Source organism: Canis lupus, chromosome 9 (assembly GCF_003254725.2).
Source record: "Canis lupus dingo isolate Sandy chromosome 9, ASM325472v2, whole genome shotgun sequence".
In the NCBI taxonomy this organism is placed as follows: domain Eukaryota; kingdom Metazoa; phylum Chordata; class Mammalia; order Carnivora; family Canidae; genus Canis; species Canis lupus.
Window position 1 is genome coordinate 58747177 of NC_064251.1, and position 25550 is coordinate 58772726.

The 25550-nt window shown below is 38.5% G+C and overlaps 1 protein-coding gene and 1 long non-coding RNA gene across 17 annotated transcripts in view; one reads left to right on the top strand and one right to left on the bottom strand.

Moving 5' to 3' along the window:
• MAPKAP1 (MAPK associated protein 1) overlaps positions 1-25550 on the top strand; it is a 253255-nt gene that overhangs the window by 33358 nt on the left and 194347 nt on the right. For all 15 annotated transcript variants that reach the window (XR_007413273.1, XM_049115024.1, XM_049115026.1 and 12 more), the window contains one exon: positions 13172-13320. Coding sequence is in view for 13 of the 15 variants with exons in the window: in XM_049115024.1 (XP_048970981.1) it covers positions 13172-13320 (149 nt within the window). In the remaining 2 variants the exon portion in view is untranslated. The remainder of the gene's footprint in view (positions 1-13171; positions 13321-25550) is intronic.
• On the bottom strand, positions 20536-23476 carry LOC112677212 (uncharacterized). Of its 2 annotated transcripts, none has more exons than XR_003146918.3 (3): positions 23435-23476; positions 22530-22823; positions 20536-20968 (listed from the first exon to the last, which is right to left on the bottom strand). It is a non-coding gene; the product is annotated as an uncharacterized LOC112677212 (long non-coding RNA). The 2 variants fall into 2 exon arrangements; XR_003146917.3 differs by having other exon boundaries at positions 22996-23476.

Below are 25550 nucleotides of genomic sequence, written 5' to 3' on the forward strand. Positions count from 1 at the left end.
AAGAAAAAATAAAAAAATCCAAAATGCTATTGAAGTATCTTCTAATGTTTATATTATGTGTCCTAGATTTTCTGTTTTTCTCATTTCAAAAAAATGTCTATAGTTTGTCTTCTATGTCTTCTAGCACCTACTACAACTCTGGCATGTAGTAGATGTCCAATTAATTTTTGACTGACTTCATTGCTACATAATATTTATAAAACTAACAATATTAATGATTATTATTATATTAACATCAGTACCTACCTAGTGCTGTTCTAAGCACTTTATGTACATTACCTCCAATGCAGCAATCTTATAAGGTATAGATATTGCTGTTGTTATCAGATGAAACAGAGATTGAGAGAGCTTTAACTTGCTACAGTGATAAGCCTGGAAAGTGGTAGTGCAATAGAGCTGTATTTTCTATCTCTGTCTGCAACTAAAGGCCAATCTCTTCTGCTAAACCATACTATATAAAGTGATTATTGCTTTCTCCTGCTGTGGTTGTAAACTCAAGTGTGCTCAGTGGGTATGATTTTCTTAATGATGGCTTCTAAATGTAGAACCAAAAATCTCATTCACTTCTTTCTTAGGTCTCACTTCTATGACTTCCTATGGTTCTCCTTGAGTATCTATTTAATTTTACTCTTGATGTGTTAAAAATCTCTCTAGGCTGGCCTTTTCTGTTGATCCAGTTAATACTTCTCTCTTGTGTTTATCACAGACCGAAAACCTTTATATTGTTTATCTTGTCCACTTTCTTCAAATTTATCATGTATCTTAATGCCTTTACTATTAATCTTTTCTTAATGAATATAGAGCCAGTTTATCTAAGCTCATCTCTCCAGCTACCCTTTGTTTTACCTTTCTTACTTCCTTATCTTAAAACAATTACAAATAAATAGGATGAATAGAGCACCTCAGATATAACTGCATCAATCCCCTTTACAATGTGAGAAGTTCTTCAACTTAAATTTTGATACATCTTCCACTTACTCCTTAAAGTCTAATCCACTTTAACTTCTGTTTAGTGTTTCATAGAATGTGCTAGAGAAATAAATAGGCTCCTTTTTGCTTTCATTTGGAGCCATACTGTTCATTATTGGTGTATACTTCTTCCTCAGTTTCCATCCCTCTTATTTCTGTCTCTCGCAGATTTCAGTAATTGACCCTATGATCTTACTGCTAGAAAAGCTCCTTCTTAATATACTTGACCCCTTTTTGAAATATTGACCTTGAGCCAGGCCAGTGAACCCCATCATTGTACAGAGGAATGGTTTTGAATTTTCTGTTCAGCTGGGTTCCACTGTTACTACAGGTTGGCACTCTGGGTGTCCTAAAACGTGTTGGAAAGGTGGAGTCAGCGGTCCAGTAAACATCTACCTGGTAAACTGAGGAGCCACTCTGTTTTTACACAGCTCTCAAGCACATACTCTCTCTTGGCAAGAGATGCCACAGCTAGATCCTTTCGATCTTCATTGAGAATTTTGGTTAGGTAATCATTTATTCATTCCCTCATTCTTTTTCTACTGTTTACATTTTGCTAAAAATCCTTTCATCTGTTTTTTTTTATCCTTTATCTTATTCTCTATTAAAAAAATCATTATTATGAATATGATGACCTCCCTTGGAATGTTTTTCTTCCATAGTTATTCTGTCTACATCCTGTCCATCCTTCAAGGTACAGCAGAAATGCAGGCTTTTCATAGAAAAGTTGGAAGGGATTTGAGAAGCTGTCTGGTTCATACCCTGAGGTTCTTTGTGAGCTTACTGAGCCATATGCCCTGAGACCACATGATAAAGATCTTTGTAGTATTTCTGTAGCCAGAACTGCATGGGTAAATGTGAAGGTGGTCATTGGAAGAAACCTTGGCAGGAACAATGTCAAATCAAGCCCTGGCATGCATATATTTATATTTATATTTAAGATTTTATTTTTAAGTAATCTCTACACCGAACGCGGGGCTTTTTTTTTTTTTTCTCGAACGCGGGGCTTAAACTTAAGACCCCAAAATCAAGAGTTGTGTGCTCTTCCCAACTGAGCTAGCCTGGTGCCCCAAGCCCCAGTATTTTAAATTTTATTGCTTTAAAATGGTGTTGGTAATATGCCTTACAAAATTTATTATCGCTGAGTCATTTAACAAACTTTTCTTCCATACCTTCTGTGTGCATAATAATTCTGTGCTAGGTGATTGGGAAATAAATAATTCCTGCCCTCTAGAAGTTTGAAGTCTAGTAAAAAGACAAAGCTATTTACACATGAATTAAATAATAACTCAGAAATAATGTAGTGTGTATATCAATTATTTATGAATATTCTTGAAGTTTTCTTTATGTCTTTTCTAGTATTGGTTCCCTAAAACAGCAGTTGCCAGATACAATGACTGTAAAAATCAGAAATGCATCCAGAAGTGCATGTTATAATGGCTTCTGTATAAATTTTTGGCCCTACCTGTGGAATTCCTAATTCAAAAGATAGGGATCAGGGTCCATAAGTCTGTATTTTTCAGAAGCTCCCTGGGTGATTCTTAGGAGTAACCAGTGCTGGGGATCACTGGCATATAAATATGCCAGCCACCAAGTTTGTTTCCTCTTCATGCAAATCCAGCAACTTAGCTGTTAATATTTCTGTATTGTATGTGAGAAAGTTGGAGCACAGAGGCTAAGTAACTTTTTCAAGTTACTTACAAATAGTAAGTGGCAAAGCCAGAATTATTCTTCTGGCCAGTCTGACCCCAGAGACTGTAGTATTTCTACTCTCTCCCATTCTCTTCCATATTATTGTCAGAAAGGAGCTGCCCCTGGAGCTTTGGGTATTGAGGCCTTGTGTTCCCTTGTTCCCTTCCTCCTCTGTGTTAGCAATGGCAAGGTTGAGGAAAGTTGCCAAGGCCTCTATGTTAAAAGAAAATTTCATTATAGGAAATCTGAAAGAAAATATAAAAATGAAAATAAGCTACAAGTATTCTCACATTCAGAGGAACTGCTTTTGTTAAGATTTTGGTGTATTTTTTCTAGATTCTATTTATATAGATACATATATTTTAAATATTCTAAACATACTTCTTACGATCTTTTTTGTATTTTTTTTATATATACCAATAGTACATAAATTGTTTTGTCTTGTCTCCATATTGTTCCTGCACTTTTACATTTCTTATTAAGGTTATTTCCAGATGTTTTGTATTTATGCTACCCTTGTAATTAGCATCTTCTTCCCCATAACTTTCTTACTGCTCTTGTGAAGGAATCTATTGTCTTTATGTATCTGTATATATCTGTTTTGTATCCAGCCACTAACTGAATCCTTACTAGTTCTAATATGTATTCCCATCTTCCTGAATACTATCCTATGTGCTTTTTCATAAGCCTGATGATAATTAAATTTCTAGGCTATTGTTTTTTCAGTTCTCTGTTGGGGACTTCCAACTGTTTATATTGATTAGAACTCTTCAGCTGCAAATGACAAAGAGCAAGTGAAGTTGAAGAGCAGCTTGAAAAAAAAAAGGCAGGTGGGGGGGATCCCTGGGTGGCTCAGTGGTTTAGTGCCTGCCTTCGGCCCAGGGCGTGATCCTGGAGTCCCAGGATTGAATCCTGCATCGGGCTCCCTGCATGGAGCCTGCTTCTCCCTCTGCTTGTGTCTCTGCCTCTCTCTCTCTCTCTCTCTCTCTCTCTCTCTCTCTGTGTCTCTCATGAATAAATAAAATGTTTAAGAAAAAAAAAGTTTTGTTTTTTTTTTAAAAAAAGAGCAGATTGAAGTTGAGCAACTCAAGAGGTACACCTGTGCCTTGATGAATAGCTTGGAACCAGAAGGAAGAGCTCTCATTACCAGCTCCGGTTTCATTTCTGCTTCTTTGGGCCCATTTGCTCTCTCCTTTCTCCCTCTCTTTTGCCTCCTTATCCTCACAGCTTTTGCCTCCTTATCCCCTACTTTTTCTGCTTCTCTGGTCCATAGTTAATCATTTAACAAGTTTTTATTAAGCTCCTAAAATATGCAAGGACAGCTAGGTACTTGTAGCCTTAGACAATACAGCAGTGAACAAGACAAAGTCCCTGTCTTCATGGATCTTGTGGGGTAGATAGACAATAAACACACCCAGTATTGTCAGAATGGGATAAGTGGCATAGCGAAAAATATAGCCAGGTAAGGGGGAATAAGGAATGCTAGGTAGGAGATTTTGCTATCATTTTTTATTTTTAAAAAAGATTTTATTTATTTATTTGAGAGAGAGAGAGAGAGAGAGAGAGAGAGCAAGGGTGGGGCAGAGGGAGAAGCACACTCCCTGCCCTGAGAAGGGACCCAAATGCGGGACTTGATCCCAGGACCTGGAGATCATGACTGGAGCTGAAAGCAGCCGCTTAACCAACTGAGCCACCCTGGCATCCTGCTGTTTTATATAGGGTGATCAGGGAAGGAAGGCCTCATTGGAAAGGTGATGCTTGAGCAGTTCTTGAAGGAATAAGCCAGACATATATTGGAAAATGGGCGTCCTAAGATGAAGAACAAGTGCAAAGGTTCTGTGATGGAAGTTTGCCCAGTGTATCCAAAGAATAGAGAAGAAGGATGCTTACTTGCTGACTAGAGTAGAAAAGGGCAAGAGTGGGCTTAGAGAGGTATTGAGAGAGCTGATCATGGAGGATATTGTAAGGAACTTAATTTTTACTCTGGAAAAGGTGATTTGATCTGAGTAGTGATGTGATTGATAAATTACTTACTCCCCCCACCCCTGGTTTAAATTTAAACAGTTTTTTATTATGGAAAATTTCAAACATATGCAAAAATAGAATGGTATCATGAACCCCAAGCTTCAGCAATTATCATGACCAGTCATGTGTGTGTGTGTATGTATGTATGTATGTATGTATTTAGAGAACACTCAAGTGGGGGGGGGGATGGAGGGGCAGAAGAAGAAAGAGGGAGAGAGACAATCTCAAGCAGACTCCGTGCTAAGCTTGGAGCCTGACTCAGGGCTCTATCCCATGACCTCTAGATCATGACCTGCACTGAAATCAAGAGTCTGACCCATGAAGGCACCCCTCTCAATTATTTTTAAGCAATCCCATGTACAATATGAAATTATAATTTCATACCTAAATACTTGTGTATTTTTCTAAAGATTTTATTCATTTATTCATGAGAAACACACACACACACACACACACACACACACAGAGGCAGAGACACAGGCAGAGGGAGAAGCAGGCTCCATGCAGGGAGCCTGATGCAGGACTCGATCCCAGGACTCCAGGATCATGCCCCAGGCCAAAGACAGGCACCAAACCACTGAGCCACTCAGGGATCCTCCTACTTGTGTATTTTTTTTTTTAAAGATTTTATTTTTATTTATTCATGAGAGACAGAGAGAGAGGTAGAGACACAGGCAAAGGGAGAAGCAGGCTCCATGCAGGGACCCCGACGTGGGATTCGATCCAGGTTCTCCAGGATCACACCCCGGGCTGTAGGCAGCACTAAACTGCTGCACCATCCGGGCTGCCCTACTTGTGTATTTTTAAATGCATAAGAAAACTGCAGTACTACCACTTTTCCAAAAAATTAGCAGGAATTCTTTGATATTAACAAATATTTCCTTGATTGTCTCAAATGTTTCTTTCTTTTTCTTTTGCCAGTTCATTCAGGTCTAGATGTAAGGTCCACATGTTTGTTTGACGTGTTCCATTTCCTTTTTAATCTGTAGATTCTCCTTTACTTTTTTTCATTGTAATTTATCTAAGAAACTGGGTCATTTGTCCTATTGAATTTCCTACATTCTAGACTTTGCTAATTGTATCTTTGTGGTCTCATTTAATATGTTCCTCTGCCCTCTTTATTTCCTATAAACAGGGAGTTGGATATAAAACTTGCTTAGATTGAAGCTTGATTTTTTGATAAGAATATTCTGTATATACTGATCTAAACTTCATATTGCATCATATCAGGAAATATGGAATGTCTTCTTGTCTTTTTTTGTGAAGTTCAGATTGATGGTAGAATTAGGTGTTGTTCACCCATTATTAAGTTACTCCCATCAGCTTTTCTTCTAATGGTTTTAGTGGCCATTGATGGGCATTACCTAGATGAATTATTTCATCAGAGTTGCAAAATAGTGATTCTAATTTTATCGGTTTTCCTATAAAGAACTTTTCCTACTCTATTATTTGGTTATTCTCAGATATAGTTCCTACAGAAAAGACAGGATAAATGCTTGATTCTTACATACTTCCTTCCGTAGATCTGGCCAGAATTGGCCATTTGTTTAGAGAGTTGGTTCTTTTTTAGTGGTAAATGGCACTGAAAGACCAAAACTTGAAGTCTAGAGATGCTTACTGAATTGTTTTTTTTGCTTGTAGGCCTTTTAGGGGATAGGGCTCAGAAAAAGATAAATTTAAGAGGAAATACATTGTGAGTTAATGCTGATAATTCCTATATGTATTTAGTATTACAGAGTGTTTACTTTGATTTTATGTTTATGTATTTTTTCTTATGCTGAAAATCGTGGTTCCAGAATAGAAACATCACTATCATTACTAACACTGTGATTACTAAAAATAGTTTAAGGTTTTTTTTCCCTTTTGATATGTTCCATTAGGGAACATACAAATTGCTGTGTGATAAAGTTACTTAAAATAATTTCTCTCTTTCTAGTTAAAATGCCAACTCAATATTATACTTAGGTTTGTTCATTTCATTTTGCTTTTATTTTTAGAGATTTCACTTCTAATTTTCTTTAATAACTATATAAGACATTTATATGGCTCTAAAGTTGAATGCATAAAACAAGGTAAAATCAGAGAAATCTAGCTTCAATTCCTGTCCCTTCTATTATTATAGGTAGTTATCTATCTATCTATCTATCTATCTATTTATTTAGAAAGGATGGGTGGGGGGCAAAGGTAGAGGGAGAGAGAATATTTTAAGTAGGCTCCATGTCTAGCACAGAGCCCAACTCAGGGTTCTGTCTTAACAACCCTGAGATCATGGCCTGAGTCTAGAGTTGGATGCTTAACTGACTGAGCCACTCAGGTGCCCCTAGATAGTCAATTTAAAAAAGGTTTTTGTTCTTCTGTTCACTTAAATCTCTATATAAGCATATTTATATTCATATTCTTTTTAGGTTAGGGGCTCCTGAGTGGCTTAGTTTGTTAAATGTCTGCCTTCAGTTTAGGTCTTGATCTCTAGGTCCTGGGATTGAGCTCTATCAGGCCCCCTGCTCAGCGGAGAGTCTGCTTCTCCCTCTGCCCCTCCCCTGCTCATGCTCTCTCACACTCTCTCTCTCAAATAAATAAATATAATCTTCAAAAAGAAAGCATACTGTACATACTGTTTTATTCAAAACTTATTTCACTTAGCAACACATTCTGGGAATTACCCTGGTGAATATATAGAGATAAGCTTCATTCCATTTTAATGCTTCATAGTATTTTGTCACATTGATGTGCTGTAGTTTAGCCAACTAGTTTCCTGTTGAAGGACATTTGGTTATTCTCAGACTTTTGTTGTTGCAAAGCGCTGCAGTGAATAGCCTAATGCATGTGTGTTGTGTTGTATTTTTTTTTTAAATATTTTATTTATTCATGAGAGAGAGAGAGGCAGAGACACAGGCAGAGGGAGAAGCAGGCTCCATGCAGGGAAGCCTGATGCAGGACTATATCCCACAATCTTGGGATCCTGAGCCAAAGGCAGATGCTCAGGCGCTGAGCTACCCAGGGGCCCCTTTTGTGTTGTATTTTGTTTGTTTTCCCCAGTGTATCTAAAAATCCTCTAGGTGGTATTGTTGGGTCAAAGCATAAATGTGTGATTTCCCTCAGTATTGCCAAATACCCCTCCACAAGTGTTTTTCTCTTTTCTTTTCTTTTTTTTTTTTAAGATTTTTTTTCCCTAAAGATTTTACTTTTTATTCATGAAAGACATACACACACACACACACACACCACACACACACACACAGAAAGGCAGAGACAGAAGCAGGCTCCATGCAGGAAGGACTCCAGGATCACATCCTGACCCAAAGGCAGGCACTCAACCACTGAGCCACCCAGGCGTCCCAAAGATTTTGATTTTATAAAAAGATTTTGTTTATTAGAGAGAGACAGAATGAGAGAGAGAGAGAGCATGAGTTGGGGGAACAGGGAAGGGTAGAGGAAGAAGGAGAAGCAGACTCCCTGCTGAATAGGGAGTCCAATATGGGGCTTGATCCCAGGCCTCTGAGATCATGACCTGAGCCAAAGGCAGACGCTTAACTCACTGAGCCACCCAGGCACCCCCATAGGTGTTTTTTCTGTTTTGCCTTCCTCCAATAGTGTGCAGAGTGTTATTTCCCATAGTCATAAACTTTTAGATTTTTGCCAATTTAATAGATGTGGAATAGTGTCTCAGCATAATTTTAATTTGCATATCCCTTATTATAAATGTGGTTGAGCATCTTTCCACTTATTAAGAGCCATTTGAATACCTTTTTTTGTGGACATTTCATATTTTTTTGTCCATTTTTCCATAGAGTTGTTGGTCAGTGTCTTCTCTACTTTTAAAATCTTTGTATAGGGTAGCCCGGGTGGCTCAGTGGTTTAGCACCACCTTCAGCTCAGGGTGTGATCACAGGGAGACCAGGGATCGAGTCCCAGAGGGGATGCTTCTTCCTCTGCCTGTGTCTCTGCCCCTCTCTCTCTCTGTGTCTCTCATAAATAAATAAATAAAATCTTTAAAAAATAAAATCTTTGTATAATAGGAAAATTAATTTTTGTTTTTTCCTAGTTTATCATTTTTCTTTTTACTTTGCTAATTTTTTCCTATACAAAGATTTTTATTTTATGTGGTAAAATTGATCAGTTTTCTTCTTATTATGATGTTTACTACTTAACATTTTATTTATTTATTTATTTTTTAAAAGATTTTATTTATCTATTCATCAGAGAGAGAGAGAGAGAGAGAGAGAGAGGCGGAGGGAGAAGCAGGCTCCATGCAAGGAGCCAGACGCAGGACTCTATCCTGGGTTTCCAGGATCACGCCTGGGCCGAAGGCGGGGCTAAATTGCTGAGCCACCCGGGCTGCCCAACTTAACATTTTAAAAGATTCCTGTTGGCTGCTGTTGGAAAGAGAGGGGCAGGAGTGGGCCTAGGGGAGGCAAGGGGAGAAACAAGATGTTTGAAGGTGGTGGTAATAATCTAGTGTTGGTAGCTGTGGAAGTGGTTCTGGTTATATCCTGAGATATCTGTTGATGGATAGGATATTAGACATGAGAGAAACAGAAGAGTGGAGATGACTCCCAAGTTTTTGCCTAACACGATTCGGTTACCATTAACTGAGAAGGAGAAGCCTGTGAAAGGGGCAGATTTGGAGGAAGATCAAGAGTTGGGTTATGGGGCAGCCCGAGTGGCTTAGCGGTTTAGCGCCACCTTCAGCCCAGAGCCTAATCCTGGGGACCTGGGATCGAGTCTCACGTCGGGCTAACTGCATAGAGCCTGCTTCTCCCTCTGCCTGTGTTTCTGCCTCTCTCTCTTTCATGAATAAATAAATAAATAAATAAATAAATAAATAAATAAATAAGAGTTGGGTTATGGACATGTAAACTTCGAGATACCTATTAGACCTCCAAGTGGAGGTATCAAATAGTTGAATATATGAGCCTGTAATTTCAGGGAGTGTTTAGGTCTATGAGTAATTATTTGGGAGCTATCAGCATGTAGAGGATATTTATTTAAGTTTTCCCTTTTTATTCATTTTTTTATTGTGGTATGTTTTCTATATTCTGAAATGTACAGATGTTAAGTGTGCAGTTTGATGACTTATGACAAATATATACACCTGTGTAACTGCATCCCAATCAGGGTATAGAGCATTTCTGTGCCCCAGAAAGTTCCCTTGTCCCTCTTTCTAGTCAGGCTACTCCCCAGAGACAGCTGTTGTTCTGATTTATATTACCACAACTTAGTTTCACCTCAAGTTGATAATATTTAAAGATTTTTTTTTTTAAATTAATGAGTGATACAGAGAGAGAGAGGGAGGCAGAGACACAGGGAGAGGGAGAAGCAGGCTCTATGCAGGGAGCCTGACATGGGTCTTTTTTTTTTCTTTAATAAATTTATTTTTTATTGGTGTTCAATTTACCAACATACAGAATAACACTCAGTGCTCATCCCGTCAAGTGCCCTCCTCAGTGCCCGTCACCCATTCCCCCCACCCCCCGCCCTCCTCCCCTTCCACCACCCCTAGTTCGTTTCCCAGAGTTAGGAGTCTTTATGTTCTGTCTCCCTTTCTGATATTTCCCACACATTTCTTCTCCCTTCCCTTATATTCCCTTTCACTATTGTTTATATTCCCCAAATGAGTGAGAACATACACTGTCCTTCTCCGATTGACTTACTTCACTCAGCATAATACCCTCCAGTTCCATCCACGTTGAAGCAAATGGTGGGTATTTGTCGTTTCTACTGACATGGGTCTTGATCCCGGGTTTCCAGGATCAGGCCCTGGCCTGAAGGTGGTGCTAAACTGCTGAGCCACGGGGGCTGCCCTCAAATTGATAATATTTAAAACAGAAGGCTGGATAATCACTAAGAGTGTGAATGTACATAGAGAAAAGAAAAGGCCCAAAAACTATGATTTGAGGAATGCCAAAGATTTGAGGGGAAAATGAGGAATTGGCAAGGAAACCAAGAGTATCCTGCAAGATAGCATGAGAACCAGATGGAATGGAGTCCTAGAAACCAATTGAAAAAGCGGTTTCAAAAAGAAGTGAGTGATGAACTGTTTCAAATGCTGTCACAAGGTCTTGAAAGATGAGGATTCAAAATTTACCCATAGATTTAGCAATAAGGGGATCATTGGTGACCTAAAAAACTGCTTTCGTGGAGTGATGGGGAAGGGCCTGATTGGAGTGGGTTCCAGGGAATGGGAGGAGAGAAACTGGACAGGAAGAATATAGTCATTTTGAGGAGGAGAAAGATGGCCTAGTAACTGGAAAGGGAGTAAAGGATCAAAGGAGGATTTATTAGATTTATTTTTATTTACTTGTTTGTTTTAAAAGATTTATTTATTTGGGAGAGAGAGAAAGAGAGTGCATGCATGTAAGCAGGGGGAGGGCCAGAGGCAGGGGGAGAGAAAATCCTCAAGCAGATTCCTTGCCTGCACGAGCCCAACATTTGGCTTGATCCTGGGACCCTGAGATCATGACCTGAGCCAAAAACCAAGAGTCACACGTTCAATTGACTAAGCCACCCAGGTGCCCCCCCCCTTTTTTTACTGAGCAGTATTTCAGTATTTTTGTGTGCTTACACAACTAATCCAGTAAGAGAGAAAGCTGAAAATGGGAGAGATTGCTTGAGTGTTGCCCTTGAGTCAGCAAGAAGTCAGCCCTTGAGTGCACAAAGGAGGGGCTGGCCTGAGGTAGGGGCTTAGGCACAGTAATAGGCAAGACAAGTAGAGGTGTAGGTGAGAACATGCAGAAGTTCTCTTTTCGTTGTTTCTATTTCTCTGTGACCCAGGAGGGAGGGAGGGAGGGAGGAAAGAAGGAGGAGGAAGGGAAAAGAAAGGAAGGAAGGAAGAAGGAAGGGTCAGAGGTTGAGGAAAGAGGTCTAAGTTTGAATTAGTGGAGAATGGAATTGCTAATATATCATCACTTCACTCCCAACCTTACTGATAATAGTTGTATAACTTTCATAAGTTACTTATGTTTCCTACACCTCAGTTTGTTCATCATGAGTAGTAACCCATCTCAAAACTTTGAGGACAAGTTGAGAAAACACCTAGCATTGTTCCTGACCCATAGTTGATATTTAATAAGGGGTTATTGTTTTCCAAAGTGTATCAGTGAAACTGTTAATAGATAACATGTGGAATAATACTTGTAATATTTAAAATGCCATGTAATCTAAAACTTTTTCAAATGTGTGCTTAACATTGTCGAACTTACATATATTCAGATTTTGGAATTGGATAGTCAGGTGGCACATTTAAAAAAAAAAATTAGATTCTTTTCTCCTGGTTTGCCACTTAAACTTATAGGACTCAGTTGATAAATTTGTCCTACTGGTTTGTTGAAAAGATGGTTTTATTTACAATTTTAAAAGTTCTAAGTCACTCTTTCAGAGTTCTGTTTGATTTCTCAAAGTTCAGTTTGGCTATGCTCAAGAATGGAATGGGTTTGAACCTATTCATTGTAGATTTTAAGATTTAAGATTGATTTTAAAATTTAAGTATGGAAACTTTCTAATATTTACAAAAATAAAAAGTGTAATAAGTCTTCATGTACTTACCTAGCTACTACCTTAAGTGATACTCAGATTAATATGGGCACTTAAATGATCTTTGAGAAGATATGGAACTAACTTGTCTTGATTCACTAATGAGTAAGAGGTAAAGATTCTGATTTAATAATAATTTAATTTTAATTCCTTCAATCATTATTTTATTCATTGATTTATGCAACAAAATTTATTGAGGGTCAACTTTGTTCATTAGTGCCTAATGGCTAAGAGCCTTGCCTGATTGCAAATCTTGGCTCCGCTATTTACTAGCTGTGTTGTCTAAGGCTAATAAAAGTATTCTAAGTTTCAGTTTCCACACTGTCAAAATTAAGATAATGCTAGTATCTGCCTCATAAGGTTGTTATGAGGAGTAATTGAGATACATTGGCTTGGCTTGCTCAGTAATTGTTAGCTGCTGTTATATTCTTTCTCCTTTTCCTCCTCCTCCTCATCTTTGTCTTCCAGATTTTGTGCTAGGTGTATTAGGGAGTATGAGAGAATTAAGATACAGACCTTCACTTTGAAGAACTAGTATTCCAAAATCCCACAGTATTAGAGCTAGGAGAGATTTTCAAGATTATCTAGTTCAGCAAGCCCAGAGAGCTTTAGTGAAGTGTCCACTATCAACATCTCTTAGTGCCAAAGCCAGGCCAAAGCTCAGGTCACTTAGCTTTGAATGTTCTTGTTAAAGAATGTCTGCTCTGTTGGTTTTACTCTGCCCCACTCCTTAAGCCCTATTCCTCCTAAATTGACCATCCTTACCTATTTCAGGGCTTTGCCTTTTCAGTGTGCAAACATCGAAGTATATATGAAGCTTTTTGCACATATCAGAGCCAAATATGAACACTGGATACTTTCCTTAAGATTCCAAGGAAGACATGCTAGGGAAGGTAGATAGGCTGTCTCTCTGTGTAATCACAAGGACATTTTTTATCTTCCTCTTATATCACAGCCCAGGAGTTAAAGTCACTGTTTGAAAAAAAGTCCCTTAAAGAGAAACCGCCAAGTTCTGGAAAGCAGTCAATATTATCTGTACGACTGGAGCAGTGCCCTCTGCAGCTGAATAACCCCTTTAATGAGTATTCCAAGTTTGATGGCAAGGTAAGTAAAAATAAAATTTTGTCTTTTTAAATAAAACCTCAGTTGAGTGGAATTGTTTTGTTGTATTATTATTATTAGATTCAGGGTTTCAAAAATGACTCTAAGTAATCATAGAATGTCATTCGCATTTTCTATGACCAAGGATATGAAAAGGTCTGAATTTGGGCTTAATATCGTTTCCACAGTGGTATGTTCAGGGATTAAGACAAAAATAGCCTTGAGATATTTGGATGTGGTTTTTTTTTTTTTTTTTTTTTTTTTTTTTTTCCTGTTTGATCTTCCAAGTATACTTGAGGTTTTGGGTTAGTTGGGTTGTGATTAATCAAGGCCTGATTGTGTTGGGAACGCTTTGGGAGTGATTCTGGGAGGCAATTTGCATTGTTTTGGTCTGATTCTTTATTATAACTGTAGAAATTGTTGAGGTTAAAGCTTTACTTTAGAGTTCTCGACTGTTGTTTCTATGTTAGTATTTCATTGTAGGGACTCTTGTTTGACACTCATTATGCAAAATGACTTTATTTTTTTCTGTTCTAAGAATTTGCAGTTTTAAAATTCAAACATGTCTATTTGCCTTTTAGGAAAATGGCCGCTGTTTTAGGTGGAGCCTAGTTCCACTTGCAGCACCCTCTCTCCTCACATTCCCTGCCATCGAAGCTGAGCTGAGCTGCTTTCAGGAGACAGTAGCAGTTGATTTTTATATTTATTGCCATGATATTGCTGTCTGGTAGTGGCCTGGGGATGCTGAGTGATAGCTTGTTGCCTAGAGAGGTTGTGTACAATTTGTCTTACTTTAACACCACTGCAATTAATAAACACAGCTCTTTGCTTATGTTTGCATTTTTTCATATTCAACTTCTGGTTATGTGCTGGTTCTGTCAGTAGTCACCTTTGAGCAAGGATATGTTTTTTCTTCGAAACACTTTTACCTCATAAGGTTCAGCATGTTTCATAGGTTTAAGTAAGCATGTATGGCCATGGGCAAGTGAGGTTATTGATGTTGGTGAGAAAGGAGAGCCAAGAGCTAGAAACAAAATGTATAAGTTACATAAGATACTAATCTGCTCAGGAGTTGCTTTCAAAAAAATCTGAAAGTGCTTTTAGTAAATGAGAGATTGTATTGATGTAAAGCTTCTCTTTAACCTGCCCCTGCCGCAACTGCAACTCCGCAACTCAGCAACTCCCGCAACTCCCAACTCCCGTTTCTTCTTGTGGAATGTAGCAAAGAGAAGAAAAGGTCCCACTAGGGGACAGGAATGTCAGTCTCTGGAAAATAGAGATTTGGACTGTAGGTTTTTTTTTTTTTTTTTAAGATTTTATTTATTTATTCATAGACACAGAGAGAGAGGCAGAGACACAGGCAGAGGGAGAAGCAGGCTCCATGCAGGGAGCCCGATGTGGGACTCGATTCCGGGTCTCCAGGATCACACCCCAGGCTGCAGGCGGCACCAAACCGCTCCGCCACCAGGCTGCCCCCCCCCCTTTTTTTTAATACTACAGTTGATTCATTTAGATATGTGAAAGCTATTGGTATTAGGTTACATGGCTGGAATTTACTTGCTTCTGTTGCCTGATACCATCTCATTGTTTGAGGACATAATTGCTGGAATAATTACTATGTAAATATACTTTGATGCCAACAAAATAGCACAGATCTTTTAAAATGTTATGTCTTAGAATTCTTATTATACCATTAGATTTCATTTTATATAAATTACTTAGCTTTGGATTTGACAGAAAGTTGTCAGGTATCCTTGGTATATATCTAACTTTGGAGTGCCAAGGAGAAATAAAAAAAATAATATGAAGAAGCCATTTCCTCAGTCACAAAGGAATTACTTTTGCTAGATATGTTTACACTTAAGGCTCTCAATGCTTTTGTCATATCAAATCTGTTTGTAATCAGTAAAGGATATGCACATGGAGCAGTCACCATTACACTTTGATTAAGAAAGATTTATATATTGATAAGTCTATCTGGTAATGGTGGTGCTATTTTATTATTATCTTCCATATTACAAATGCTAAAATACAATTAAACCCTTGTTCTCATCTATTATTTAATATTGATGCATTTGGCAGATATGTAATGAAAGTGGCTAATATTTGAAGGATATTGTACTGTACATATTAAATTAGTCTTTATCTTTGTGAAATGCATCAATATGATATTCAATGACATCTCAATGATTAATAGAGAATTATACTTGAGTCAAGCCTTTTTGTAACCTAGAAATTAAAATGACTATTCAAATAACACCTCAAAATGATCAAATTAGCATTTTGTGATTGCATAATAATGGGATTGTAGTAGTTATAACAGCACCATGGCTGCCTCTAGAGTTAAGATCATGTCAACCCCTTGATAATAAAGCCTTTTCTGTGAGAGTCGACTTTAATAATTTCCAGATTGATTCTTCCCATAAATCATTTGACGTTCAGCACTAAATTTTTGTTACTGTTGTAACTTAAAATTATTTTATTTTTATTCAGCTCATATTTAAGAAGTGAAATGAGTGTCCTGTTTTAATGATTCACCATCTTGTCATTGAACCCCATGCTTTTTACCTCAAATCTAAGAGGTTTTTTTTAATTTTTTAAAGATTTTTAAAAAATTTACTTATTAATAGAGACACACACACACACAGGCAGAGACACAGGCAGAGGAAGAAGCAGGCTCCATGCAGGGAGCCCGATGTGGGACTCCATCCAGAATCTCCAGGATCACGCCCTAGGCTGCAGGCGGCGCTAAACTGATGCGCTACTGGGGCTGCCTTTTTTTTTTTTTTTTAGGAGTTTTTTATGTATTTTGATAGTCCCCCTTTTTTTTCCCTGCAAAGGTTTGTTAAAGCCACTAAGATATGTACAGTTTTTTCCCCGTACAGTTATTCACAGTGCTTTTCTTGGGAATAACGCTTGCCTTATTTACATAATTAACTGAGTTGCCTAGGTCTCTTGGGCAAATGGTACATAATTGGGGAGAGAAGGGGACAGAGAAGAGTTTGGGGTCTAATTAAATATGCTAAAAAACTACTTAATTATGTATTTCCTCAAGAGACTAACTGCTGTGAAATCCTCCTTAAGATTAAACTAGCATTAGGTTTGAAAAAAGAATTTTGTTTTTGGTATGGCTTTATAATTACATTGTAGGTAAGCCAGCATATCTAATGTCTTTAATGGTTTGTGTAGACTGGATTGTTGTTGGTTTTAGTGAATCTAAGGGTAAGCATCTCTTAGCTATTGTGCTAAATGAAAGTGAATACTTCCGAATAATTTTTAGTTCCTATAGCAGGTTAATAATTTCATTTTTAAAAATTGTGACTGATGAATAATTTTTTGGAAGCTTACAGTTGAGAGGGAAAGCCTGTGTTTAGGCATATGCTTTATTGTAATTTTAATAGTTTTTTGGATTGGTTTCTTACTATGTTTATATTATTTTTTTGGTAAATTGACGAGGCTATCTTGACCTGTTTTTGATTTGTTGATTATTAGTAACTCTGTTTGCTAATCATTTGAAAAAAATCCAAAATAGAATGCACATGGTTTTAGGGAATGCTTGGTCGTAGAGGGCAAAACCAGCTCAGCCGTCTGCCTGCATTTTTTGAGCTTGTTGAAAATAGGATCTCAAATAGACTAATTACTAACACAAAATCTTTGTTCTAGAGATTGAGAAAATCAGAAAATTTCTTGTGACAGTCCTGACTTCACTGTATGGGGATATGTTGGGTGTGATAAGGAGTTGCTTTGAGGTGATGAAGGAGTGGGCTCTACTGAGAAATGAACACTCAGCACTGATTTAAGTATCCCTGAATGTGGATTTCTGCCCTTTCTACCTATCTCAGATAAGGTCATGTTTTTCCAAGTATCTATCCCTTTCCATTCCATGGCTTATCACTTACATAAGAAACTTTTGCTAGTATGTCACCACTATTCTGGTTAAACTGAGTTTACAAATACTATCATTGTTAGTAGACCAATATAATTTTATTTTATTTTTTACTTATTTATTTACCAGAAGATTTTATTTATTTACTTGAGAGAGAGAGCAGGGAGCCTGATGGGGGGATCAGTCCCAGGATCCCAGGATTATGACCTGAGCTGAAGACAGACACTTAACCAACTAAGCTACCCAGGCACCCCTTATTTTATTTCTTTAAGTAGGCTCCAAACCCAACTTGGAACACAAACCAGGGCTTGAACTCACAGCCCTGAGATCAAGATGTGAGCTGAGATCCAGAGTCAGCTGCTTGACCAACTGAGCCACCGAGGCACCCCCATTATAATTTTATTATTTTATTTTATTGAATTTTATTTTATTTTATTTTATTTTAAGATTTTATTTATTTGAGAGAGAAAGAGAGGCATACAAGCAGGGGGAGCAGCAGGGAGAGCAAGGAACAGACTCCCTGCCGAGCAGGGACGCCCCCCCTCCCCCCCCAACTCAGGGCTCCATTTCAGGACCCTAAAATCATGACCGAAATGGAAGGCAGCCACTTAACCAACTGAGCCACCCAGGCTCCCCCCACCCCCGCCCAATTAGAATTTTAAATACCATTTCCTGTTAATATAGTTACTAACAAAGAAATGATATTATCAGTTGTGATGTCTTGATCAGGTTTCCCATCTCTCCAAACCTCAGTTTCTTTACCTGTAAAAGAAATGGGTGATCCTTCCTCACAAGGCTGATGATACCATCAAATAGGATAATACTAGGATAGAGCACCTAACACAATGAGGAGCAGTGTAATTTACTTTGTGACCTATTTTGTAGTAAGACTTGAGTTGGAATCCTGACTCCACCACTTAACACTGTGACCTCAGGATAATTACTTAACCTCATGAAGCTCCAGTCCTCATATGTGGGTTGAGATGATGATAATATAGCTTTCTTGTGAGGATTAATTGAGGTAAGGTCTGTTTACCAAGACATGTAGCACATAATAGGAAGCACTCAACAAATATCTTACTTCTGCCCCTCTTTCTTTGTAAACGATGAGGGCCAGTGATGCTGTCTCTTCTATGTACTTCATTAAATTATTGACAGGATTGAGTGAGAGGAAATGTGTTCTTAAAACCAGGAGTTTAGAATAGCATTGTTAAATAAGATGTGCAGCAGACAGGGTGAAGGTGATCTGTCTGAAGTTCAAGGAGTCCAGTGAGGTTTGACCTTTAACTTTATTTTTTTTAAAGATTTTACTTATTTATTCATGAGAGACACAGAGAGAGAGAGAGGCAGAGGGAGAAGCAGGCTCCATGCAGGGAGTCCGATGTGGGACTTGATCCTGGGACTCCAGGATCACGCCCAGGGCCGAAGGCAGGCGCCAAACCACTGAGCCACCCAGGGATTCCCCGCTCACCCCCCACCACCACCCCCCCGCCCCCCGTGCCCTTTTTAAAATATTTTATTTATTTATTCATGAGAGACACACAGAGAGCAACATTTAACTTTAAATAGGAAGATTGAGTCAACTAATTATTTCCTATTTCCTTTTTTTATTTTTATTTTTAAACATCATATGAGAAGGTGGTTCAGTATTAGTCATTGCTTGGCAGTTTACTAAAATGTTAAATATTGGGATCCCTGGGTAGCTCAGGGGTTTAGTGCCTGCCTTCAGCCCAGGGCGTGATCCTGGAGTTCTGGGATTGATCCCCACATCAGGCTCTCTGCATGGAGCTTGCTTCTCCCTCTGCCTGTGTTTCTCCCTCTCTCTCTCTCTCTCTCTCTGTCTCTCATGAATAAATAAATAAAATCTTTAAAAGATAAAAAAATAAAATGTTAAATATTTATTTGACTTACCTAAATTCTACTCTAAACATAAGGAGAATATTTGCCTTAACAAGTGGCTTAAAAAAGTAGAACCTGTTCTTGTTCATATAGACAACTGTGACTTTGATTGTGTTAACTTATTAGAAAGTAACCATTTCTCTGTTAGAAACTGTTTTAACTGGAGCTGCAGAGAGCATGGGGGAAGGGATAATTCATGAGTGCTAATTGCTTGGCTGTTAATTTTCATAAGTGTTGATAGAAGCAGTTCCTTAAATTAAACTTTGTTTAAAATGTATCAGGGGAAATATTCCACAATGTCGAGCCTGAAGTGAAAATTAATATGAATGCTGTGGCAATTAACACATACTGGTTAATAGCTTTTAGCAGCATTTTGGGATGATAGTCCTTAAATACATTTTTGCATGCTGCTCTTGTTTCAGCATTGTTCCACTCTATGTCTGGATAATTATGAACAAATTTTTTCTACAATCATTGGCATTAAATAGCTCTCTTCAAAGAAAGTCACTTAAAACTTCTCAGAAAAGCATGGAGCCACTGAGAAATGTGGCAAACTCAGAAAAGGTCAGCGAATTGAAATTATGTTTAAAAAAATTCCCTCAAGAGGAAAATGCTCCTCATTTGAACTTGGAATATTTGCTATTATAATGTGAATGGTCTCCTCTAATACGTTAAGCGATTTTAGTTCAGGGTCTCTTTCCAAAAAAATTATAGTCTGGACTTTATTGCCGGTTATGATTCTAGACAGCAGCTTTTGCTTAGGGCTGCCTGAGTTGCCGTATAGCTTTGAGCCTGCCTAAGAGCCTCTGGCTTTTGAGTGTCTTTCTTTTCCTCCCCTCAGGTTGACCAGCCCCCAACCCTTTTGGGGAAAAGTCTCTGGGGTTTACTTGCTTTGTGCCCATTGAGAGAGAATATAAGACTGTTTTGAATTAGAGCATTTTAAACTAGGAGCTGTATGTCCTGCTCTTTCACTTGCTTCTTTTTACATGCCTTTTTATTTTTATTTTTTAAAGATTTTATTTATTTATTTGAGAAAGAGAGAGCATAAGGGGGAAGAGCAGGCTCCCGCTGAGCAGGGAGCCCAATGCAGGATTTGCTCCCAGGATCCTGAGATTATGTATGACCTTAGCTGAAGGCACATACTTAACCAACTGATCTACCCAGGCGCCCCATTACATACCTTTTTAAGAAAGGAGAGTAAGTCCTAGTATCATTTTAGCAGTTACTCTCTCGGCGTCTTATCTGTGACTGTATTTTGGTAGTCTTCTTTTTCACAGACTAGTTTTTATCAGCCTGTTCTGTTTCTAAAGTAAGATATTAGATATTCACTACCTCTTTACACATTATGGTATACTAATTGAAGTACCAAATTCACTAATTTAAAAACATCTTTTAATGAGATTATTTCCTCTTTACATAGTGTTAGTGCACTTTTCTTCCTGTTGCTTGACATCATACTGAATATCCCAAGGAGAGATTTGGGGATTTCTGTATGGGTGGCATTCAAAATGAATTAAATAGAAATCTTACAATGAAAGATAGTGTTTTCAGCATTCTGCTCTGAAGTTTTAAATTCTCAGGACTGAGTTCTTTTTTAAAGGATTTTATTTATTTATTTGATACACAGAGAGAGCACAAGAAGGGGAAGCGGGAGAGGGAAGCAGGCTCCCTGCTGAGCAGGAACCCAGGGCCCTGGGATCATGACCTGAGCCAAAGGCAGATACTTAACCAACTGAGCTACCCAGGTACTCTGAAGATTAAATTCTTAAAACTAGCGTACTCCATTCTGAGGTCTTTCTCTCCAGGCCTTGTTTCTGCCAGTCTATAGAGGCTTCCTCTGGTTGTGGAGCAGTCTTCTAGAAATTCCTGTCAGAGGTAGAATTGACCATTGGTTTTAGAGATTTTTCAAAGGCAGGTAGAATTTTGCAATAGAAAGAACATATTTGTCAGGCTTGAATTAGAATTCCAACTTTGCTATTTACTTGTTGGGTGATATCAGGCAAATCAATTTACCTTTTTTTTTTTTTTAAAGATTTATTTGTTTATGAGAGAAGAAAGAGAGACAGCATGAGCAGAAGGGCCAGAGGGAGAGAGAGAGAATCCCAAGCAGACCACACTGAGTGCAGAGCCAGTGTGGGGCTTGATCCCAGGACCCCAAGATTATGACCTGAGCCGAAACCAAGAGTCAGATGCCCAACTGTGCCACCCAGGGGCCCCTTATTTTACCTTTTTGAGCCTGTTTTCGTATGTATAAAATGAAGTTAATGTCATTTTTCAATGTTGTCACAAGGATTTAACGAAAATGGGAAATGCATACACAGCAAAGTGCCTGGTACCTGGCCATTGCTAAGAGATTTATTAGTTTCTTTTCATTTTACCATAGTACCATTCATTTGTTTCATATTTAGTGAGGGCCTACTACATACTAGACTCTGTTAAGTAGAATCTGGATTCAGTGGTAAGCAAAAACATACCTGGTTTCTGACCTCATGGAACTTTTTCTCTTGGCAGAAGGTAGATGTTATGTAAACAGTCCCCTAACTGAATGCAAAATTGCCATAATAGTATAATCCCAACTAATTAGTTACTAAGTACCAGGAGAGGTAGTTGGAGCCTTCAGAGCATTATCATAGGGGCATCTGACCTAGTCTAAGGGGTCAGAGTTGGTATCCCTGTGAAGGTGACTCGATATGAGAAGTGAAGGATGAATAAGAGCTAACTAGATGATGAAGGGGAAGAAGAAAGGACAAATGGAGGGTCTGAGGCAAGGGGTAGCTTGGCAGTTTTGAGGAACTGAAAGAAGGCTGTGTGACTGGGGACCCTAGGGTGAGGTAGGATGTGGTACAAGGTAAAGCTGCAGGGGCAGACCATGTAGGTCTGGTGGAAGTGTCCTCTTTAACCTTAGAATATTGGCAAGCCTTGGACAAGTTTAAATGAGGAGGTAAGGTAATCAGATTTGTGTTTTGAAAAGATCACTGGAGCTGTGCTGAAGGGAATATACCTAAGAGGGTTTGTGAGGCCAGAGAGACCAATCAAGAAACTTTTTGCAGTGGTCCAGTTGGGAGAGCTGGTAACTTGGACTTACTTATTGGTAATATAGAAGGAGGGATGAATTCAAGAGATATTTAGTAAGTAAAAATGGTAGGAGTGTTAAGGAATAGGGGAGAGAGGGGTTTCAAGGACAATATCCTGATCTGCTTCTGGCTTGAAGAACTGAATGGATGATGATTCCGTCCTTGAATTAGGAAGTGCTGAGGGGCGCCTGGGTGGCTCAGTTAGTTAAGTGTCTGACTCTTGATCTCAACTCAGGTCTTGATATCAGGGTTGTGAGTTATAGCCCTGTGTTGGGCTCCATGCTGGATATGGAGCCTACTTTTAAAAAAAAAGGTAGCACTGAAACAGGGCCGAGGATGAGACAAGATATTACCTTTGTGAGCTGGTTTGGGCCTGGTGACTGTAGATCACAGCTTCTTACCATGTCTTTGAAGACACTACACAGTTTTGGTGGGGTGAGAGGTGTGCAGTGTACTCTGCTTGTTTGGTTTGTATTTGGGGCATCTGAGGCTGGGGCCTTTGAGGTGGGAGTAACCTGGGAGCCAGGAGCCTCTTTGTTCCCACTTCACAGACAGCTTTGGAACTCTGGCTAAGAAATTGCCCAGGAAGTTGGTACCTATTCTCTGAAATGGGCTGTACTCTCAGATGCTCAGCTCAGCTCACCAGGCTGTTAAGAGAAAATGAGAGAGTAATTTTAGATGAGGCAGATGCCAGGTGTCATTTAAGAAAATATGTTGATTGTAATTCTTGGAGTTTAGAAGAGTAAGAGGTAACACATGGACATGTTTTTATTATAAGATTACTGCTCTAGTCTATCTTCTTCCTAGCTAATTAATTACCAGATTAGCAGATGAAATCTGATTGAAATCTATATCAAGCACTGAGGTTCCAGGGAAAGCTTAGGAGACAATCCTTGTAGGGGTAGTGAGGCTAGGCATGGGGTGGGATTTTACACTGAGTATCCTCATATGGGACGCTTTGCTCGTATAATTTGCAGTAGAGAGATTTCCTTGTCCTTCAAAGTACTAAGCCCTGATTTTACTGTCTTGAAGAGAACTCTACAGAGAAATCAAATGACAGCTTAGGGTCACTCAGCTGGGCATAGAGTCTAAGTATTCTTATTTTCAGAGATTTTTATTTTCATTCTTAATGACGTTCCTATTTACAAAATGGAAACTTGAGTTCTAGGACTAGAAATCCACATGATAGAACATGGGTGTGGAATCAGAAGATGTGGGTTTTAGCCCTGGTCATGCTCTGGGGTCTGGGACAAGTCACCTCCCATCTCTAAGCCTCAGTTTCTGCCTATTTAGAATGAAGAACTTAGCTTGGATGATCTCTTGGATTTCTCTTGGCTTTAAGGTTCCATCATTTTGTGATTGGGGAGGTGATTGACATCAGTGACATGTAGGTTATAGATGAGAAAACTTGAACTCTTGAAGTTTTGATCTTTTCATGTATGTTGGTACTTTCCTCTTTTAATTGATTGTAACAAAGCTGTGATGTAAGGAGTGTTACCTCCATTTATAGGTGAGAACACCGAGGCTCAGAAAGAAGTGATGTACTCAGGGGTACCCCACTAGTATGTGGCATAGTGGGTGTTCAACTCCATTTTCCTTACTCTAGTACCACAGTTGTTTTTCCTACACTCTTTTACAGTCATTGTTATAGAGAAAACAAAAAACTATTAATAATTGAAAAAATTTAAAATTTAAAAACAAAATTTTCCCTTTACCAGTGCATGTGAAATCTGTCAGGTGTGTCTGTTGAGTAAGTTACTGCATCTTGTAAGCCTCAATTTTCTTATACGTAAAAAAAGAAGTGAGTTACTGGGGCTGGGAAACAGGACAGTGCCTCATACATAGAATGTAGTGTATGTCCCACAAATGCTTTTTTATTTCCACTGCTCTTCCTGGTGTGCAGAGTGGATTCATTTGTCTATCCAGCCAAGAAATTATTTACTAATCATCTATACTGTACTGGTTCGTTTCAAACATTTATTACATACTGGCTCTGTGCTAGACACTGATAAATAGGACAGGACTAACTGCCTTGGAGGAGTTTGAAGTAAGAGTAGCCGTATGGCCAACCGTGGGGGAACCATACTTCACAGTGCCTTGTGGTGGGGGGTGTGACAGTGGTCTGTGACATCAGGTGCATGAAGCAGATGAAGAGACCCAGGTATAACTAACTGTAGAGTAAATGTGGTTGGTAGTGTAGTAGAGATCTTGGGAGTGTGGAGGCAGCAATGATGTTCATCCAGTTTATCATCATAGCTGATTTTGTCTGAACTTTGATTTGACTAATACCTAGACAGCAGAGACTTAACTTTGGTCACTCTTATTATGAAGCCCAGTATGGCACTTTCCACACATAAATGTTGAAGTTTTTTAAATGGCAGTGATGAATTTCGAATGTCATTACTCTTTGAGGCTTGCAACTACATGGGAGTATCATAAGAGCTGTGCTTTATTAATACCTCCACTCCTTTCTGTTAAGTTGAAGTTTTAACACCTAGACAAAGATACATGTAAGAAAGTAAGTTTAGGAAATTTACAAAATATGCTACTATGCAACCAAAGATTAAATTGATTTGTTATATGTGCATTTAGCTACAATTCATTTTAATTGTCTGTATGAAGTTAAAAAGTATTAGTGTCAGATAAAGATTCATCACCAGAGTGTGATTTAAGGCTGGTGCTGGAGAACGCAGGCATGTGTTCCGGCAGATGTTTGTATAAGGCGCTGTCTTTCCTGACAGCAGTTAAAAAGTATGGTTATAGTAATCAAATTGTGGTGCAGCGACTCAGGGACTAGGGCCAGATTGAATTAAAATAGATATAAGATTTATGAATAGCAATAGCTGTGATAAAATTTCACTGCCTTCTTCAATAGGAAGGACTTTTTCCACAGTGGAAAGAAGAAAATCTAATAACCACTTTCCTAAAACTATGGTTTTGCTGACTTTCATTTTCCCTTCCTAATTATGACATCAAAACAATAACTTGATGGGTTTTTTTTCAGCTATGGTAGCCTTTTTTTTTTCTTTCTTTTATTAAGTGCATAGCATTCAAACGAGGATTTTTTTTTATGATACTGTTTTAGTTTAGAAACAAAATTCATGCAAATCTAGCCTAAAGGATTTAAAGCTTTTTTAATGTAAAGTTTTTATCATTATCACCATAACTATGTTTTATTGGGTTCGTATTTTTTTTTTTTAAGATTTTATTTATTCATCATAGACATATAGAAAGAGAGAGGCAGAGACACAGGCAGAGGGAGAAGCAGGCTCCATGCCGGGAGCCCCACGTGGGACTCGATCCTGGGTCTCCAGGATCGCGCGTCTCCAGGATCGCGCCCTGGGCCAAAGGCAGGCGCTAAACCGCTGAGCTAC